At 37.2% G+C, this 22,237-nt stretch overlaps 1 protein-coding gene across 3 annotated transcripts in view; it reads right to left on the reverse strand.

Moving 5' to 3' along the window:
• Positions 1-2,821: 2,821 nt before the first annotated feature.
• The window catches only part of ARHGEF10 (Rho guanine nucleotide exchange factor 10), a 108,451-nt gene continuing 89,035 nt past the window's right edge, over positions 2,822-22,237 (reverse strand). For all 3 annotated transcript variants that reach the window (XM_066179818.1, XM_066179817.1, XM_066179816.1), the window contains 4 exons: positions 20,631-20,773; positions 14,564-14,738; positions 8,626-8,748; positions 2,822-6,695 (listed from right to left, as the gene is read on the reverse strand). In XM_066179818.1, coding sequence (XP_066035915.1) covers positions 6,181-6,695; positions 8,626-8,748; positions 14,564-14,738; positions 20,631-20,773 — 956 coding nt within the window. In that variant the 3' untranslated portion in view covers positions 2,822-6,180. The remainder of the gene's footprint in view (positions 6,696-8,625; positions 8,749-14,563; positions 14,739-20,630; positions 20,774-22,237) is intronic.

Below are 22,237 nucleotides of genomic sequence, written 5' to 3' on the forward strand. Positions count from 1 at the left end.
AAGCATCACAGGCTGCTCTGAGCAACATTGCAGAAGAGTGGTTGCTCTTACAAATCTTGGGGGGTAATCCTCCTCATTAATGCACACAGTCTGTGCTACCGAACTCACAGAAAAAGAAATCTCCTTAGAAAGGGAACACTAAAAAGCATTTAGTTAGTGTAGTCTGGCAGGCATGTTCCATAACTTGAAATGCACACAGATAGAGCAGACCATAGGAAACAATTTGAACAATTTGATTTGGAAGGCATGAGCAAATGCAGTTTTTGTACCCACATTAAAGGTGATCCTGATGCTCAAGTTGAAACCCACAGAGTTTCTCTCCAATGTGGAATAAGAGAAAGGAAAAATGAAACTTCTGTAACTCTGTGGCTAATTTTTTTTGAATTTAAAATCATACTTATTATCTGCATTTGGGCATTTAAGATACATAGGTTTCAGTGGAAATCAGGTACCTCAGTGCTTTAAGAAAACTCTGCTGGAGGCTCAGCTGAACCTTTTGATGTCAAAAATACTCCTGAAATTGTATTTCCAGTAAATTCGTACAATGGTTTCATCTCCCCCAAGGCGTGTCATTTTAATCCTAGGTGTTCTGGCTCATCTTGTAGGTTGGGACACACACTAATGATAACTGTGATTATCCCTAGAATACAACAGTTTGTACAACAGTAGAACTTGCAGTTCTGCTGTCAAGGCCTGTTTCGCTGGAGGAAAAAAATTCCTTTGAACACCTTTGAAGGTCATGCTGTGAAAGACTAACTGCTTTATAGTGTGGTTTATGGAGCTTGGCCAAAGCACTTGAAGCGCTTTTGGTCATATATCGGCACTGTTGCATTTCGAATGGAGCCACACAGTAATTCTTCATTTGCTAGGAAATTTTCAGATCCTTTCATCTGAAGCTGTTTCAGTGTTGCTTTGCTTACTCTTTGTTTTAGGAGGAAAAAAGTGTTTCTGGCAGTTTGGTAGCTGGGCATGTATTTAAAGAAAATGCTATTAATCAAATAAGCACAATTACAAGGCAGCAGCAACTAATTCTGAAAAATCTCGAGCTAGATTTCTCTAATTGAATAGCAGATCGATCTGGCAGTGTGCATGCTGCATTTGTGAGGAAACTGGATATAGATTCTACATACAGAGATAAAGCCCCTAAATCTTAAAGGTATAGGAAGCAGACCAGAATTTTGAGCTCTGGTATGGTGCAAGCAACTGGTGAACTATCCCAGATCAACAGTGGCACTCTTTATACCAGCTTGGTACCTGTATGGTACATGTCCAATCTATGCTAGTGGGTATTTCTGTCTCCTGACAGGTCCCAAGTTCCAGACTGTTATATAATCATCCCACAGAAAGAAGGTTGTATGGATACATGTAAGGCTGCATCAGTATCAAGAAACTAGAGGCAGAAAACCTATTCTACAAATGGCACCGCACAGTTTACATCCACATAGTTAATCAGTCCCTAAAATATAGCAGGTAAGTGGCTTAGGAAATGCTGTCTGACGGGAGCAGCCCAGGCCAGGCTCAACACCAGCCAGCCGACTACTACCTGTGATCACAGCTCAGTGCTCCAGTTGTCACCCTAGTCCTGGCCAGTTTACTCACACATTTTCCACCACCACATGGACAGGACACCTGAAAGGAGGAGATTGTTTAAAGGGCTAATCATGGGCTTAGAGAGCAGCAATGGCTTTAATCTGTGCTTTTACAGACTCATCACATAGCTTCAAGTCAGGCAAACGCTTTTCAACTTATTTTCTTCCTAGCTACAGATACTAATCTGCCTTCTTAACAGGACTATTATTACATGAAGTATTATTACTACAAAGCTATGTAAAGCAATCTAAAAATACTGTTATCAGCTCCATGGTATCACTCATTGCAATACGGACTAATTCATGCAGAACCCTTCATTACAGCTGCACCTTCCAAATGACTGGTATTTCTCACCTGCAAATGCATTTTACAAAAATCAATTTGTCTATATGCAGTTAGAAAATTAAATACAATGGAAGAGAGAGGAACAGTGAAGTTTAAGCACTGAACCACAGTTCAGGAAACCCTTCCCAATATACAGGCCTCTCTCAAAGAGGCAGTAAGAAATTTTAGCCCTCAGATTGTCACCATAAATAATGAACTGTAGATTTCCATTGGGACAGAACCTGTCTCCAGGTGTGCACAGGTATCCTGCACTCATATGATTGGATGGTTTTCAGAACCATGTATTAAAGAAATGTGGTATACAGCCAGGAGCAAAAAGGCAGGCTTTCCTAGCTACCAAAGAATTCTCAGTAACTCATCTTGTTTGTTTATACTAGCACAGGCACACTCAAAAATGCTATTGCCTAGTCTGATAAATACAAGTCTCTGTATTTAAACACAATCATGGGATTATGTATGTATCCTTTAGGGCAGATTAATTAGAAAGAATTTCCTGCTAGCAACTGAAAATTAATTTCCTCTCTTAAAGCCTTTGCTCTGCAGTACTCATTTTCAAAATTAATGCTTCTCATTTTTATGCAGCATGCATGCTGCCCAAGTGCTGATGCTTACTCCACATAGCATAGTAGAAATTCTACTGCTTAAGACAGTATTTGGGTCCATTGATACAGTAATCAAACCTTATAATAAATGACTGCATGATTTTCAGAAACTGCATTTAAATTGTAGAAATATAAAACTGAAAAAAAATTTCATCTTTGTCATCCTAACCACATATCCTATTTTCTCTTGCACGAGTCCATTAATACATATGTATTATTCATTAATGCATGACCCAAATTCTAGCCTTCCAGTTGAAATGACAACCCAAGATGTTCTTCTTAGGTTAATTTTTATCATATTTTTATTCAACATATTCCTCAATTTATACTTTAAACATAAATACACAACTTTTATGGCTCATGTTACAAAAGACACTACTATGTGTTAGAAAACATATATAGAATATATTGTAGTGGTTACATTTGCTCCCCTTTTTTCCTATTATTCTCATAACTTCTATTAATCTAGACAAGCAGTATCAGAAAGCAAAATCCAACCTCCGAGCAGCACAGTCTACATCAGCTATAAGGTCTATTTGCCAGCTGTAAGAGAAACTTTGGTTCCTGCCTGTTTTCATAGTAAGGTAATACAAGTAAGTTGCATGTCAAAAAGAAACATTGCACCTTGTGCTCAGTTAGTTCCTAAAATCTAGTTCATGAAAATATGTATTTTTAAAGACAGACATACGGCTTCTCTTTTGCTTTACAGCTTAGTAAGATAAATATATAGGTATTTTCAAAATAGGGGAATTGAATGAGAGACCCATTCTTCTCTTACAGAAGTCACTGGCAAAACTCCAGCGTACTTTCAAAAGAGCAGATTTGTACTTTGTTTTTATTGTCCTATTGACAGAACTGAAGAAAATTACATTTCAGCTGACAGGATAAATGTCTCTTTAAACTCTCAAGAATTACTGCTAGAGGATCCTGTAATAACACCAGGCATGGATTTCCAGTTGAGTGTGTGGTGGACTCTACTTACTGCTCCTAGTGATCAAGATCCATCAGGAAGTAGATGTGATTCTCCAGTCCTGAAGGCAGGGATGTGGAATACCATGCCCAAAAGCATGTGAAGAAAACCTGTGGTCTTTTTGCTGCAGTGTAGCCAAGGGATACTAGATAATATATGCTTCATACACAGAAGAATCTTTTAACTTGTTTTTCAGTATACATACATTAAACTGCACAATGCAGTACTTCCACACAGTGGGCAAAGAGCAGCTCCCAGGGCCATAGCTATGGAAGGGTACAGAAAATCAAACTGGCATTGATCTTTCAAGCCAGGGGAGCCTAGGCAGTAGGTCAGGGAGAAGAAGAAAAGGCTGGGAAAATGTTGCCAGATGCCTGGCTTAGAGGCACTCTGCTTTTTTCCTATTTTTTTTTCCCTACCAGGACTCAAGCCAACACTAAGCCTATGCCAACACTGACAATACTCAACTGAAGTTGCAAGACACACAGCAAAAAACATGGAATAAAAGCACAAAACAGTAATGAAGATCCTAAGCTTACAATCCCACCTGTAACAAGTACTCATTGTGACTCATTGAAATCCATGCTATTATGGCTCAGTGGAGGAAGTGGGCAAAGCCTCTGAAATCAGGATGCACATCTGATTTTGAAACACCTACTTTGGTGCCACTTAGCAGGCAAAGACTGCCTTCACCAGCATTCTCTCTGTGCCACTCACTGGTGTCAGGCACCAGGGAAGACCTGATGTTAGTCCAGTGCTCAGTCAGCCTACACACTGATTTTGTGGTCACACTGATAGAGGTTTGCTTTTTAAAGCAGACAAGACTGGAAATTTTAGATGCACACAAATCTGCTGCAAAATTTAGAAAATAAATTTCAGCAACATTTAAAAATCTCCAACCCTACTGCTGTATCCAACGAAATATCTCAGTCTCTGGTACTGTTTGCCTTGAAATGGCATGTGCTGGGAAACACTGCTATTATGGTTGATAGTGATTTAAACTAGGCAGATTGAAACAAAACATAGTGGAATCAAGGCTCTGAATTAGATGTAGCAGAAACAATTTCAGGGCAAATCATCCTCTTACTGGGATAATAATGGTACCAAAGTAGCCAGAAGTTTTCTTTGGTTCTAGTCAATGCATACATCTGACAATCGTTCTACTTGAGATATATTTAAATGGCATTTTACTGAACAGATGGACATTATTTGAGTTCTTAAGAAAACTGAAATTTAATCATTCTATTTTCTCTGTATTTCAGCCTACTGAGGAGGGAAAAGAATGTTCCCAGTGACTCTATTCAACAAGTTACCTGCATTAAACAGATTTTGACTGAAGGATGTGTCATCACCATTTCTGGCAGTCTTTAAGAGCTGAAGCCTTTGTGTATTTCACATGTGCAGACATTAGTGCAACAGGCAATTTCAGTACGAATCCCAAATTCAAAGTTTCCTTTGGAAATACATCAATTAATTAATAAAATGCTGATTAGGTCTCTTCTTAGAATTCATCGTTTCAACACTACCAAAGTGACAACTTGCCCATCTGAGGGAATGAAGCTGTGCACCCCACTTCCCCAGTGCCCATTTACAGGTCTGTGCTTTGCTGAAATTGGGTGAAAAGAAATGCTCACCACTCAGGTATGATGACATCTCTGCTGTTGTTGCACTGTGACATTATTTGATAAATGCTTACCTGGGGACACAGCACAACTCAGCTAATTTAGGACTTACAGTGATTACCTGCACTTCCTATAGATATTGCTATATTAGTATCTTTCCAATTAATGACTTAATTAATAACATCATTATTAATTTACTGGCTGTGCATGCCTCCTTAAAAATGTTACAATCAATGTTTCGCTTTGATATTGAGTTGCAGAGGATGTGTTAGCAGCACAACAATGCACAGCTGCCCTGTATCTGTATTTTCTATTTGCCCGAAGTCATCGCATCCTTGCAACTTTCTGTATAAGAAAAACAAGTCCCATACACATTGCACCTACCAAGAAAATAAATGTGATTTGTGTACTGCAACATTTCTAATAATACTAAACATTAGAAATTAGTATTTTAAAAAAATCTATGTCCTTTGTTGAAATAAGCAAATACTGATTAATTAGATTAGCCAGTTTTGTTCCAACCAAACTCTGGTTTGTGGAATGAAGTTTGAAAATATTACAATTCTTGCCAAATTAATATTAGCTCACATTAGACTACCTCTTGTTTAAAAATATTTGCTAATTTGTTAAAATCTACCGTTCCATGCAATATGTCACTTTGGAAACAACGGATTTATGTAAGCAGAAACCAGCATGAGACATGGCATGTCTTCCTTGCCTTCCCTAAGTGCTATAAGAACATAATTAAGATATTTATAAATGTGAGTATAAATAAGGTAAGAGATTCTAAAACCAGTTAAAAGTCCCTAACAGTTCCTTTTTTTCCAAGTATCAAAGACAGCACCAATAGCTAAACATTTTCCAATGCTATAACACTGCAGAGTGTTCTAAGTATGTGAAGACTGTCTTGCACCCTTAATCCCATGATCCAAGCCTACTGAAATTGCTCCCATGTGTATAAAGTCCACCTGCTTGGGTTCTAAGCTGGCATTAGCCACAAAAGGATATCACACTTTTTTTAATAGCAAAACCAATCTTGGATTTGGTTCAGTTAGACATTTAATAGTGGGATTTGCCAGACCATCACTGAAGACACTAGTTCATCTTGTCGCTGCTGCTTGGTCTTCTTGTTCACTCTTCTGTGTCCTTGGCCACCAGAAATTACTAATACTGAGCTTGCTTTCATTTTCTTAGATTTCTGTCTTTTACTTTTAAATGAGATATTCTGATCCTTCAAAAGCTCATAAATATTACTGTCCTCTGGTCTGTGTTCTAGGGAACTTGATCCATGAGACAAAGTAAGGGACCCAGAAGATGATGACAAGTCACTTCTTTGTGCAATGGACCCTGCTGAATCGCCCAGCCAAACTGCAGTGTCCTGGGTGTTACTAAGGGAGGAGCTTGGTCTTTCACTGTGCAGAATGTTCTTTTGGTCATCGTCCTTAGGTTCTGAGCCAGGAGGGAGGCTGTGCCTCAATTTGTTTCTATTCTTCTTGTTTATAGATGTAGCTGTTACAAGAAACTTGACTGGGCTATTGTGTGCATGGTATGACACCATTCCTCTTCCTGGAGCCAAAAAAAAAGACACAATTAAAGAACATTATTTCCCAGACCACAGTGTTCTACCATAATTAGTTCATGAAATTTGCTCAGAATAGCGTAACTCTTGAAGCCCTATTATATGCATCCAGGCATTTGCCTTGTGTGGATAGAAAAAAACAAGTACAAAAAGGATGTTCTACCACAAGTGTTTTAGGACCCAATAATTCAGCTGAAATATGGCATATGAACTTCAGATGATGTACTTTTGTCCTCTGTTCTCACTACAGCATGAGCACAAAAATACTGCTGACTTTTTAGCTGGCATCAACACACGCGTAACACTGAGTTTTCTCCAGTAATCCCCACATATTTTGTGTACCCCAAAATCAATCCTGTTCTACCTCTGTACCTCTCCAGAACAACATAAGAACATCTGTTTCATTGCAACAGACCCATCCACACTGTGTAATAGGAACTAAACCTCATCCTTCTGGTTGTCTAGTTACCATTACAGATTCATAAGGAATTGACTGAACAATCTTTTTCTTTCTTTCTTTTTTTTTTTAATATTTAATCAGTGGGATATTGGTGGTACAAGGAAGATTTACACAGTGCAAATCATTAGAATGTATGAAAAACAAACTGAACATGGCCAAATTTAGAAGCTGTAACAGTATCAACAGACGTGCCTCTTACAGCAAAAAAAGGGAGAAAAAACCCTGAATTCTACCAAGTAAGCTACAATATGAAAAAGAGCTAGGCTAGCAAGGGGAAAAGCCCACAGACCTTACAAATCACTACATCCATCCCTAACTCCCAAATGCATTTCACATTATAAGAAAACATATTCTGCTTTTATAGGAAGTACAATCATATAAAGACGAATTATCACTATTGGAAACATAATGGGGAAAAACCACAGTTTTAAAATTCAAAATACAGTTATCAAAGCTATAAAAACAGATCTCTAAATGTCATGTTGCTAGATCTATGAAACCTGACAAATCTTGATCCCAAATAAATGCAAGAATATATGACATAAACCAAAATAATAAAAACAGAAAATGGAAGAATGAGATTTTTTTTATTCTGCAACTATGCATATTCTTGTAATTGCATATATTTTCACCTAAGATAGGTTCCAGATTTTTACAAAACACTTATCCTGTGTCATACCAGATTATTGCTGCGTATTTTGCTGAACACAGAAGATTTCATTTTCATTTTGTGAAGTTACATAAGCCTTTTTTTCCCCCCGGAGGAAGCTGCAAACAGCTTGCCTCATAAAATTTGCCAGCTTCCCTCTGCAACACAGAAGCTTCAGCAGAATTCTGAATCCAAAACACTGGGGAAAAGCCCCTATTAAACACATTTTTAAAACCTTGCTTCTGCTTGTAGCTTAAACATTTGTATAGTGATACAGCAGCATCCGTATGTTTGTATTCCAAATGGGGTCATATGAAAGTAACTCATAAATACATCTCTCCAGAATGCAAAAATCTTGATCACTGTTAAAAAAATGAAAGATATACTCTCATATATTCCAAGTCTCCAGTTTGGGGGAAAAGGGAACGCAACCAATCTATTTACTAACCAGTTAGACAACATGCTCATTTTTCAGTATCTGTGTCTCTAAACCTAATGCGTCTATTTTCCTTAAATCTGGAAAATAACCTGTCTGCATTCTCTTCTCATCCCCATATATTTGGCTGTACTCTGACAGGATTGATGCCTATCTCTTAAAGAAAAGCAGTTGTCCCCTCTCAAACAACTGAGACAAAACTAGACAAGTATCTGGATAATACTGTAAAGCTTGGAGAGAACAAGTATAATTTCATCACACAGCTCTAACTTTTATCTAAACAATACATACAATTTGGGAGGTTCACTTAAGTTACTGGCAGAAGAGAAGTGACATCTTCAGTACTCCATCTGTTTGAGAAATTTCACTCACCAGTTACTTTGGGAATCCCTTGTAAGCGTGGCACTGGTAATGCTACAATTATACCCAGGTTTGTTCCAACCAGCAATAATCCATGGCACACCAGGAGACTGGTCACAGACACACGCTGCTGCCCTGTGGAGTTTAACAAGTGCTCTGTTACTGAACAGTGAAGACCTTTGCCTAGATCAAAGCAACTTCAGGCAAACACAATCAGCTGTACCATCTCAATTCAGCTAAGCACTCAGAACAAAGGCAAATATTTTGCTGGATTATGGAATTATACTTTACATACATGACAATTTAAATATTACTGAACTTCTGAAACATTCTGCCCTACATCTCTGAACCACATCATTTAAAGGTAGACACAGACGGTCTCTACAAACATGCTTTTATGAATAGGCTGTGTTTGTATATTCCCAATAATAAAACCGAAAGGCATTTCACGTCACAATACTCAGTAACACAATACTCAAGACTCAAGCCTGTTCCTGATTACTTTTTTCTCCTAGTTTTTAATCTGTGAAACTCTACCAGAAGTGCTGTGTCCACCTGTCAAACTTTGGGTCCCTACAGACAAGAATGGTACTGGCATACTGGAAGAAGTCCAGTGGAAAGCAACCAAGATGATCAGGAGCCTGGAGATATTAACAGAAGTGCTGTCTGCACCTACCTGATGGGAGGATGGACAGAAGACAGTCAGACTTTATCCACATGTCCACAGTGATACAATAAGACACAACATGCCCAAATTTAGAGCATGGGAAAATTATATTCTACTCAGGGAAAAGCTGCATCACCATAAAGGTGATGAAAAACTGCAATGGGTTGCTCAGAGAGGTTGTGGGATCTCCATTCTATCCAAAAGTATTAAAAATTTGGCTGGACAAGATCTTGAACACCAGGTCTAATCAGGACTTCTTCATGAAGGATGAACAAGATAGTCTTCAGAGTAAGTTCCAATCAAAATTACTCTATGATTCTCTGGTTTTCTACAACACTATTTACAGTATTGCTAGTTTTCCAATGGAAACAAAGCAATTTTTGCTTGCAATGCTCCCTAAAAATATGTTTGATTCAGTTTAGATGGATTTGATTCAGTTTAAATGGATTTTCAAAATGGCCTTGACAAGTTTCAGAAACGGAAACCATGATCTGCCCAAACTTTTGCCCAAGTTAATGCGTAGGAGCATTTAAACTCTGCTCAAAGTTCGAAGAGTTTCAGGTTCAAAACACACATTCTTGGATTTATTATATAATTCTACATGTAAAAGAGCAGTCATTCCATCTTCATCATAGCTCTCAAGTTGTGAATCACATCATAAGTAGGTCAAGAATTTGAATTCCACGTTTGACTTGAGTGAACCCTCATGTTCAACACTTTGGAGAAGGATCTTAATTAAGGTGTTTCACAAATGAATGGATTTTCTGTCTTGCCCCTTGAAGCTGAGCTAATTTACATCCAAGAATTTATGAATTACAGACTCAGTGGGAAAGCAGGGAAGGAGCAGCTTGACAGTCGCCGAAAGCACTTGACTGGAAAACACGAGGCAGACCACAGTCCAAGTCTTCCTCACGGAACTTTACAAAACCAAAATATTAACCCAGCAGTGGTGTGTTTTAAGCAGGCCACATAAGGTTAGATCTGGAATCCAAGGCCTGCCTACCTAAAAAGACATCCTGAAACGCCCTTAGGTACAATGATTAGATCATCCTGGTCATCTGTAACAAGGACAACAGGCAAGTTTAAAAGGCTCTATCTACTTGTGCAGAGACTCCTACGTTGAGTTCCATGAAGGTGTTTATACTGGTAAGATGCATCATCCCTCCTCAGCTAAATAAGGAAAGACAATCTATGTTGTACACAAATTACAAATCTTTTGGAGTTTGCCCTTTCAATGGGCTTGTTGTTTAGTTGGGTTTGGGCACCTTTGTGTTCTGGAGCTTTCAAAAATCAGTATTTGAATTTTGTGATTTAGAGCTCAGGCTTGCTCAAGTTATTTATGACATGTGAGTCCTCTCCTACCACTTGTGCCACAGCAAGGGCAAGCTAAGGTTAGCTTAACTTAGAGCTTGTTTTACCAACTACACAAATACTTGAGAACAATTTTTTAACTTTTAATATTATCAAAAGCTCCAAGTGCACTATTGCCTCTCAATCCCCTGCAGAAGCAAGATGCTCCTATTTTTAAACAACAGAATTTTAATGCTTTTTAGGCATTTAAAAATAACATTATATTAATGATTTCATACTCCAAACCTGAAGCAACTTTTATACAGTGTTTTTTTTACAGGCAAATATGCGTTACTGTTTCCATAGGTAAAACCAGCAAATTATCAGCCAGCAACCTAGAATCCTAAACACTGAGCACAACCTAAAGCATGAAACAGCTACAGCGAGGTCAAAACAAAAGTTGCTTGCATGAAATCTTGGAAAAGCAGGAAACATCTGCATCTGAGAAGATATTTTGAAAGAACATAAAACAACTAAAATATAGAGAGAGAGATTAAAAAATACTAACTTAAAATATTAATTCATATCTACTGGCCACGGTTTGAAATCATACCTATCTTTGTTATTTTCTGACTTTTTCTTTTGATATATTTCAAATTCAGAGAGAAAGAGTCAATCCATGTCTCCAGAATGTATTATGCAATAAGCAGACCAATTAACAAGTCAAGAAGTGAAAACAAGAAACAAGATTCCAAAACCAAAAAAATACTCATCTTTAAATAGCAATTCTTAGCTCACACTGTTCCAATGAGGAAAAAACTGTTAAAACCTGTAAAATCATCTGACCAAGATCTTGACTTTTCAAGAATTGAAGCCAATAGTTAAGTGTATGGTCTGCTCTTTGTTCACCATTCTCAGGTCCCCACTACAACAACCACCAGAGCTGGATAACTCCACACAGATCTGAATTCAACCCCAAGGAGGTGCAAGGACATTGCTACATGTGTTCTTACATGGCCATGCTGCTCTTACAATGTAAAAAACCAGCCCACTGTACAGATCTGCTGGGCTGACCTAAAGTTTTCTCATCTTTTTATCATTTCTCAGCAGTGATCATAAAGCACTGCCTTTCATGGTCTGGCACCTGGCAGGGTGGGAAAAAAGCAAGCTGTAAAGCCTCATAGTAGAGTTGGTTTTCCATAGAGAGAAAATGGTACTTTTTTTTCTTTGCTTTTGCCATCTGTTTCCAGGAAACACACATGCACATTAGATGATGTGTGGATATAAACAGAATACAGCAAGTTAAGCAGAAATCACCTCTGTTAAACAGGTAACCTGTCATCATCCATTACTGGATCAAGGTCACAGTAATTACAGTAATCTCTTTAAATAGGCAAATTCTTTTAGAGCTGAGAGCAAAAACATGTTTAAGGACGTTCTTTAATAAAATACTGACTGTGACTATGAAAGAACAAGTGGTCTGTTCATATACAATACGATTTTTTTTTGGTGTGAGCTGTGACAATGGCCAGTGAAAAACTGCCTTTATTGATCCTTCAGCTACAGATCACTTGCTCTACAAATGACATATGTTGCACTAGTGAAGTGTGTGTATTTGTCTTCAAATGTTAATAGATTTCTCTATTCTTAGATTTCTCCTAAGAACAAAACTGGGGAAATTTAATGCTATGAGAACTCATGATTAAGGTTATGAGACCCTCAGCTTAGTTACTGTAGTTATCTTTTAAGTACAGTACTGTAACTCACAATAACCATTCCTAACAGTGTCAGTATTTTTTTCTTTTACTTGTACTGTGTAACAACAAAAAAAAATTCATTAACTTAATGAAGCAACGTTCCTCCTATTTACATTACTTTAAGTGAAGACAGAGATGACATCTCTAAACCCAAAAGGCTTATTGGGCCAGTATTACATATGGTTACTACTAAAATCCTGGGGAAAGAATTCCAGCTTCTTCAAAGTTATTCAGAGATTTTGCCTTTTTTAATCTTTCTTCTTAAGACTCTTAGCAATACTTTTACACCAGTTTCTTCTCTCATTTCAACACCACTTGAATTTTTGCTTATCTGTTATTGCTGCATATTAAGGAACTTCTGTTGAATTTCAGAAAGCTAACAGAGCTGTTTCCTTTAAAACGACATGTCGTAAAAATCTCTCATGAAGGCAAATACATATATTGTAAATACATAGCTATTTCACCATGTTGTAATTCAGTTTCACTTTGGTTTTTTTTATCCTTTTTATCTCAGTATATACTATACAAAACTTGATTTACTCTTTAGCTCCTTTTTGTTCCAAAACTGCTGCTTTAGTTCTTACTGCTGTAAGAACTTTTATTATGTAAACCTCCTACTACTCTGTCTTTTAGCTTTTGTTGTTGCAGCATTTTTGAGATCATTTAAACAGGCCTGAAAGCTGCTGCTAAATAATTGAAATTCAGTTCATTTTTAGAAAGGAGTCTCCCTTTGAATATTTGCTGTAATAATGTCCTACTCCTGGAATAAACTTGCATTTCTGTTCACTGGTGTGCTTTCTGTGAAGACATTGAGAGAGAAAAAAAAAAAAGAAAAAAAAAAAAGGAACTAAAATGGGTAAGAACGACACCAAGAAGCTATAATTAGCTAAAACTTTTTTTACAAAAATAATAGTATGTTATATCAACAGTTTTATTGCCATGGCAATGAACAAAAAGCTAATTTTCCGTATATATTTTATATACGGAAAATACATATAAGAGAGGTGTTACTTTTCTTTTCTCCCCTACTATGAACAGCGGAACATACTAAAAGTTAATCTTTTTACAACTGATCTTGATTTCTTTGCACGGTTCTGATGAATTCAATCAAATGATCTATTTAAAGGCAGGTGATTTGCTGCTGTTCAGTGCTGGAGCTACAGTCAAAGACAGTATGTAAAAAGCACCCTGTCTGGATCATGACAGACAGACAGACAATTTATAATGGCGATTATCACAAAGCTAATACCATCTGAAAGAAAACATGGTAAGAAGGCAGAGACTGAAAAAGTGAAACATTTTTGATATAAGATTTATACCTAACTCCTGTGAGAATAAAAATATAATCTCTATGTGGGAAGAACTGGCTTCAGCTAGAAAAAATAAGCAATAAAGTTGGCGCACACATTGCCCATAAAAACTGCAGAAGCTTGGTCTATTCCAGTCTACAAACAGGGAGAGACAGAAAGAATGGTTGTCCACTCATGGATACCTCATGCTCAGCCACACCAGTACCATTTTTCTGTCTTTAGTCCCAGCACTGCCCCAGCTCCCACCTGATGTGCTTGCTGATGCTGAGGTCCTTGTCACTCACTTGTTAAACTGATACAAGCCATTTCAACTGCCTATTGAACAGCTTCTGTCTTAAAACACATAAAGAGCTTTAATGTTTAAAATTTTATTCTAACAACCACAGGTTAGATTTAAGACTAACCATTTAATTAAACAAATTAGAGCTCCAGTCAGCAAAACACTGAACACACTCTGAAATGGTAGTATGTGAGTGCTTCAGCTGAGTTCCTTGGATCTACTGATGTAACTAGAATTAAGCAAGTGTTTTCCTGGTCTAGATACTAGGCAAAATGATTTCATCGTGTACTTGATTCTAAGGTTCCAAAAGTAAATGCTAATATCTGCAAAGTAAACACATTTTCATAACAGATTACACTGTTCAACTGTTTCATAGTCATACAATATGACCAAAAAGAAGAATCCAGCTGCTTATCTACCTAATTACACTGATAACCTTTAAGGAGAAGAGCTGTTACTCAACCAGCTCACTGCACACACTGTTCACCTGGGCAGGAGATGGACCATGACTTACTAAAGCAAATGGTCAGAAGACACTTCTCAGACTCAAAGTCTGAGATGAACCTTCTGATTCTGGCCTAATCTACAGCACTGGAGAACAACAGTGATAAAACCAAAATGTTACCATATGATGCAATTCAGCTACCTGGCAACATATTGTGAACAGGTGTGGCAATGTTAACATCCTGGAGGTGTTTCAGTGTCTCCGTGTGGAATAGGCGAAGAGTAGATCCAGATGTGAAGGCAATCCAGACTCCCACTCCAGCCACAGCCATGTGAGAGATCACCATCCCTTCCTCTTGGTGGGCTTCAAAATGGTTCTGCAAGAAACACAAGGGCTCTGTGGGGAGATGCAAATCAAGGATATCACTCAACCTTTCTTACCAGCTTTTCAGTGTAGGCACTTTATCTTCATCCTCTTTGACAAGGACAAAGCTTCCTCTGCCTTGCTCAGGATATGTTCAGATAGCCACATTTGATGTGCTAATTTCCCTGTGACTTTTTTTGGAAATATATCATCATTAATATGGAAGGAGTCTCAGCGCTTGAGCCAAAGTCCCACCTAATGACAGAGTAACTCAGATTTTCTCTTTTCTAAAAATATTGCATGATAGGGGCTGGCAAGCCCCAAAACAGTTCAGACTTAAAAGGATTTTGTATTTCTTTATTTATATTCCTTTGGGAAAACTACCACAGCTGTACTTTTATCTACAGCAGAACTTCTATTTCAACAATAAAAAAATACTTTGCCTTTGTTCTGCCACAGGATCTTTTTATAGCAAGAATAATAGAATGTAATAAAAAGTCATATTTAGAAAGAGTGTTTAAGAATATAAACACACAATATTTGCTCAATTACACACATAGCAATGTGAGCCTTAATGTTGTGGTTTGGTTTTTGATGCTTCTGAATTTCACAAGTTTTAGCTATTTTGTTTTCCTGTCATTCAAAGAATTGCTGCTTCTCATTATAAAAGCCAAAATCCTCTTTCTAAATGTAAGTAACACAACACTTTGAAGAAAGACCTTTTCCCTTGATCTACTGCCAGTTACAACCTGGCTCCAGGGAGGCAGAAACCTGTCTCTCTGTATGTCTCTATTAACATGGGAGATAAAGCTGCAGTAAAGCTTCTTAATCATTAACAAGAAGGAACGATTTCCCCACACCCCCCTCCAGTTTTGTCTTGTAAGAAGACTGAATCTGAAATTGAACACAGCCTTTTATTGTTGTGCCAGCTATTATGAGAAAGCCAGTCTGATAAACACAAAACTTACTTAGCTAAATAAATGGCAAACTGTTCCTTGGATAAAAATCTCTCTCTGAGGGGTATGGAAGTAATAAGTGCTCTAATATTCACTTAATGTATTATATACTCTTTATTACATTTGCAGATAAAATTCAGAAGTACCTCCTCCTTCCTTGTGAAATACACTTAAATTTTCCAGGCATTACAATTAAGAGTTACATTTTGGTATTTTTTTTCGTTGAAATCTAAATATAATAGGGCTATAGATATATTGTCCAAATCTTCCATCAAAATTCAACTAACAGGCTAAGATCAGAGACAAAGAATAAAAATTTAGGATTTCCACAAAGCATAACTTTTGGTATTATGTTTAGTAAGCACTTAATTTTCTTTTCATACTTTACTACTGCATAAATTATTATTTTCACTGAGAACTTTGCTGTTTAAAGGGAATGGGAATTATCTTTTGTGTTTTTCATTTGTTAACATTATTCTTCAAATGTTCAGGTTTTAGTAAATGAATAGAATTTTCCCTTCAGCTGTCAGGCAGTGGTTCAGTTTTTGAGTGTTACTGTATTACCTTTTGATTCTTTGAATAATAACACTGCAGAATGTAAGGTAAGCAACTCTGGCAGGCTCAGTTATATTCATTGTTTTCCTCAAGTAACCATTATTCCTTTGTTACCAAATGATACAGACAATTTAAAAATCATAAAATCTATTCAACAGAAGAATTTATCCATTAAAAAATCTTCCAAAGTCAGAAACAGTCCTTTTGACTAGATTTGCTGATATTCTTATCATGCATGTTCCATTGCAAAAAAGATTCTAAAACATTTACTTTGTTTATACACTCATACATCCCTACACTGCTGACTAATTGGCTTTTGAGAACTTCTAGGGGATGGACCCACGGCTGCTGAAGCAAACCTGACCAGCAACTTGCACTCTTTGAAATTAGAAGAAAAATGAAGCAGACTGTAAAAAACGAATTTTCTCTGGAGTGATCCGACCACAGCTGAAAACTCTGTTGGTGCCACTGAAAACAACTTGCACATGCATTTTTGTCACATTCCATTTTTACCAGCCAACTCATTATACTCTCACTTAAGTCTGTCCTGCCATTCGTACAGCTGTCTGCTGGAACACACAGACCCATTGAAGTAAAACTGTATACTGCAAACATGACAAGGCCTGTAGAAAGAACTATTCTTCTCATTGAAAGGATCTTCTAACATAAAGCAAGAACATACCCCAAAACTGCACCTTCTTATGCATAAATTTTGCATAAATGATAGCTTTGACACCTGTTTCAATTACATATCTATCTGAAAACCAGTGAGCTGGCCTTTTATTTCTAATTTTCTTTTCTTTTTATAACAAGTAATACAGATACAAAGGAACAAATATGTCTTATTCCTTTTGTTATCAAAAGAATTAAACTTCATTTTCCTTTTCTCTTTTAGTTTTCATACGTACATTCCTCTCAGTTCAAAGCCTGGCTTTTCCCCCCTCAGGCTCTCCCATTCGAACTACAGCAGCACAGGAGCTGCAGAAGGTGTCATGGATGCCACAGCCCAGTGCAGCTCACCAGTGTTTCAGCAGTGTGGGACACAGCACAGCCCTTCTTTTGAGGGAGTGCTCACTTATACCAAACAGCTCCACCAAGAGATGAACCACAATTGCTTCAGGTGAAGAGAATAATGGATGTCATTACCCTGAACGTCAAACAAATGTCTTTCACTGCTTTAAAGAAATTACAATACTTGGGCAGCACACACTCATGTATAGGGATTTCCATTTTTTTGTTTATTCAGCTAAACATTTCAGTGTAACTCCTGAGTAGTTAGCAAAGTTTTAAAAACAAGAAAAATCAGTCTAGGATAGAATGACACTCAACTGGTGACTTTATTCTATTAAATATTCTGGCAGTTTTTGAAATTTTGAAACAAGCACAAACTGCCTTTGCAGAGAACAAGGAGCTCCAGGCACACAGACCATTATTGGGTGTAGGTCTGCAGCCAACAGCAATACAACTGCCAGATCTAGGGTCAAAACTAAGTGAAAAATTTCTTCTTCACAGAAAGAGGATCAGAGTATGTAATTAATATATAACAGCAATTGATGCATTTCTCATGTGTGCCCTGCCAAGGATCTTGAGGCATTGTGCCAGTTTGTGGAATTGTGTCAATAAAAGCCATTACCTAAAACATTCTATTACAGCAACATATCATTAGAACAAGTGAACTGAGAGTCTTACCCATATCGGAGGGGGGAACAAAGCAGACCTGAGTAATATCCAAACCCAATACACACAATACCAAACCTGCTCATTTACTAAAAATTATTAAATAAAAAAATCTTAAATAAAAATCTTGCCAAAGCAAGGAGGCATGGAATGAGAATGTCTTCAAGGATAGCATACTTTGCACTTGGCAAATGCACAGACAGTTAAATATGAGATACCTGTGAAGCAAAGAGTGCCTCACAAGGGCAAGTTTACTAAACAGACTTGAATGTGCTCATGAGCTTGCACAAATATGGCGTTAAAATCTCGTCAGATGCCTTTACAGATAATCGACATGATGCAGAGCACATAGTATGTATGCGTGACAGTAGCGATGAACTAGCAAGCAGCTGCATTGCAGTATAAATGGAATACCTCCACATTAAATATACGGAGATATGAAGGTATTCAGTAAAAAAGGAAAAGTAACAGGTGAGCCCTGTGTGACACGTGGATTCCTGCTGATAGAGTGAAGGTTAAGTTTATGCAAAAGATCTTGACTCAAATCTTTACTTCTAACTCTAAACAAGAGAGAGCAGAGGGAGAAGAAACATTTCCACGCTGCTGTTTCCCCTCACACAACAAAGCTTCTGCTCTTCACAATAAGGAAGCGGCAGCTCAGATGTTAAAATGTTTGATATAGACAGAGTTGAAATTGCCTCATGCATCCTATAATATTGAAACAATATTGCCAGTGAACGTGGTAAGGACAACATAGCAGATCACTTTTGTAAACATAAACCTAGGAAATTATCAAAACAAGTCAGGTCACTAAGAAGGCAGCAACACTGAAAACATTAGTGACTTGTTTAGCCTGGTGAGATGAAGAGAAAAAGATTAGTATGTCTTAATACCCATAAAGAGGCAAAAGAAAATCATTGCTCATTCACAATTCTATGAGGAAGATGACATGCTATGCCATGGGTATTTGTGTGAAATAGAAAAGATGGCCCTCAGCCACACATACAGAAAACCATCATGTTCATGCAGAAAATTATTTATATTGAAAAAACATTACTCAACCCATATGCACCATTTCTTATGTTGCTTGCTGCAGCGCTTATTGTATGCACAATGGACTTATAAAAACCTGAGCTCTGAATACAACAGATGGCTTAGTTGAGACATGAGAAGAAACCTCCTGTGATGCTTTTGTGGGAAAATCTGTAGTAACAGCTGAAAAATGAAACTCCCATGCCTGAGACATATTGGTAGAGTACTTGTTATTTTATGTCTCCAAACTTCTGGTTTCAAAACTGCAGTCCATGACATTTTACTGTATTATGACACAGTAAGCTTTAAACATTCTTTAATCCTTAAAACTAGTTTAACTCTGGGTTTGTTCTCCTCTGCCAAAATATTCCAGCATAGTCCAAACTGCAGCCATAACACCTGATTTAGGGAGAGCTTTGTTACAGAATTAGGCCAGAATTAACAAACTTATTTACAGAGATGTGGTTGTACCTATCCAGCCTCACACAGGAACAACCTCGCTGTGATTTCTTACTGTTTTTCTACTGAGAATCTGAGAGATTTTACCAAAGTCTGTAGAACAGCAATCATGTGTCCCAGAGGCTGTGAAACTAATCAGTCCATTTCAAGCACCTATCCAAATCACTCATCCAAAATCTTTCCCTAATCGTACCATTCAAACTACCAACAAAACAAGCATTAAAGAAAAGAAAAGCAAAGTAGGAGGATATACGATCCAAGCATCTTATTAGATGAAACAAATCTCTCAGAAAACATAGAAAAAGACAGAGGAAATTAGGATGTTAGCTATTTCCCTGCAAACCCATGACAGTGACTCACAGAATCAATTGTACCAAACAGACAATTGTTGGGAGAAAGCACGATCATCAAAGGAAAAAAAAAAAAAGCAGAAACAAAGCACACAAAGAAGGAGGCTGTGAGCTCATCATGACTCCTGTTTGAAAAAACTTCATGGCTGTAAACATCATGCAATTCAGTGACACTCTGTGTAGGTTGAAGGAGAGGTTGAACTCCTAATATTTCATCAACTCCAACTTTTTCTGGACTAAAAAGTTGTTCTTTTGGTGAAAGCTGTAATTTTGACAGAAATAAGGGCTTAACATTTTCTGGCAAATGTGGTCACAAATGTGAGTTTGAGCCCTTAACACTTCTCTTGTTCTGAAAAAGCCAGCTTTTGTGTGACTATTCATGAGAAACTGCTCTTATGCAAATACAGTTTTTGTAGGCCACAGAGAAGCAAAACTCTGAAAAAATATTTATGAAATTATCACAAGGTACAAGTAACATCTAACTATATAGAAGCAGTCTCTTAGTTAAACCATCTGCTGTAATTAACATGAATTTCCTATAGGCTTTCACAAACATGAAATTAACATGAAATTCCACTTCTCTGCTGCCTTACCTGAGATTTCATTTTTAATAAAATCTCTTGCCCCAAATATTCTATTATTTTCAAGCACCTTACAAAAACCAGTGGGTAAAAGGGAGGAAGGTCTAATGAGACATCAGCAGAGAACACAACAGCAGAATTACAAACTAAAAGAGTGAGATTTAAAAGAATTGAGACCACATTGAATAAAAAGCTTCCTGAATCATGATGCTTCTTAAACAGATTTTCATCTTTAAAATTTCACCACTTATACCCTGAAGCATAACAGGTGAGCGATGCTTTTAAAAGTGTTTACCTCTATGGAATGCGTCACAGTGCTGATTATGAAAATTTGTCCACCACATGCAGCCCAAATGGTCTCCTCCATCACAAGCAGACTTCTAACAGGCAGAACCCCCAATTTAACTATCTTCTGAGGTTCCGTGTTCCACATTCCATCTTCAATAAAAGAAAGAAAGGTTACACACAATCAGATGATGATCTTTGCTTTAAAACACTTCTGAAAAGTCCACTGTGCTTGAATTTCTGCAAGTTGCCACTTCAAGCTACACTGTGATTTGTGTATGGTTACTTTTAGCTTCCAGGGTAAATTTGTAAGGATAAAACAGCATTAAGGGGAAAACCCAAACCTAGGTACTCATATATCTGTCAACAGAGCAAATTTTATCAAGATTAAATGATAATTCAGGAATACCACATTGCTGTTCTGATACAACTGCTTTCCTTTCTAGAGGAAACACAATCAGAAACCCATGGCTGACACAATCGTCTTCAACTCAGAAGGAGCTCGCAACCAACTTATTTCAAGACTAATCAATTTCTAACTAGGACAGAATCATCTTTCATGTGCAAAGTAGTCACAGGAAGATTTTTACTGTAGGCTCTAATGAGTGCAGATCACTGTCTAAGAGTGTTTGGAATGGACCTTCCTGCTACTAGATGCTTCATTTCAGATGGAAAATAACACAAAAAAAAGAGAAGAAATTAAAACTTGGTCTTGTGCCATATCTTCGCTTTTCTTACTTTTTCCACTAATTATAAAACCCACAGTGTTTTCTTTGGACTGCGTTTAGCAGATCTAAATTAAATTATGCATGTGTATGTGGCACAATCAGTTATTCAGAGAGATTCTGGAAAGAACTGCACGCTTTCACCTACTGCTATGGTCACTCTCAGCTGCCATCTCTTTGAAACAAGGACTAGCAGATTATTTATCCCCAAATTTAAGAACCAGCAATATGAGCTTCTTGAAACAGCTGTAGCTTTATCTTTTATACATACAAATTGACATATTAAGTATGTCAATAATAATTTTAATGTTTTCCTATTAGTTTATATATTGTAGGTACTCATTGAATATAGCCTCAAAGATAACATTTCTATACATTATGATTTATTAAGAATATAAACATCTGTTAAAAGTAACTGGGTTTTACACTGAGATAAAATATTTCAAAAAAATCACCACTTCTTCATTGAAAAGCCTTCTTCTTGCACAAGTTGCAGAAAAGTTTTCTACTTTTCTGATACTGGCTTCAACTCAGTAACCACTTAAATTTTGATTGATGAGACCAAACTAAACACATCTTTAGGCAAGCACTTATGTACAGGTTTTTTTTTCTTTTCCCTCCTGAAAACAAGTGCATCTTCTATTATTTGCTTAGGGAACACGGGTACAAAATTTCCTGCTTCACCAATAACATTAGCAACGACAATAATGAGAAGCCTCGGTTCTGGAGTACTTCTCAAAATTTCTGTCATCAGTGTGATACAACTTTCTCTGAGTCATTCTCAGGATGTGGCTCTCTTCTGAAAGCATCTTTGTAGAAGTGACATTTAGTTCCAGGCTGTCAAAATAATTTTCATTATTTTAGTTCGCATCGAGAAGACTGCTTCCTGTTA

This window comes from Chamaea fasciata, unplaced genomic scaffold (genome assembly GCF_029207755.1).
Source record: "Chamaea fasciata isolate MVZ Bird 193981 ecotype frontalis unplaced genomic scaffold, bChaFas1.0.hap1 SCAF_3, whole genome shotgun sequence".
NCBI lineage: Eukaryota > Metazoa > Chordata > Aves > Passeriformes > Sylviidae > Chamaea > Chamaea fasciata.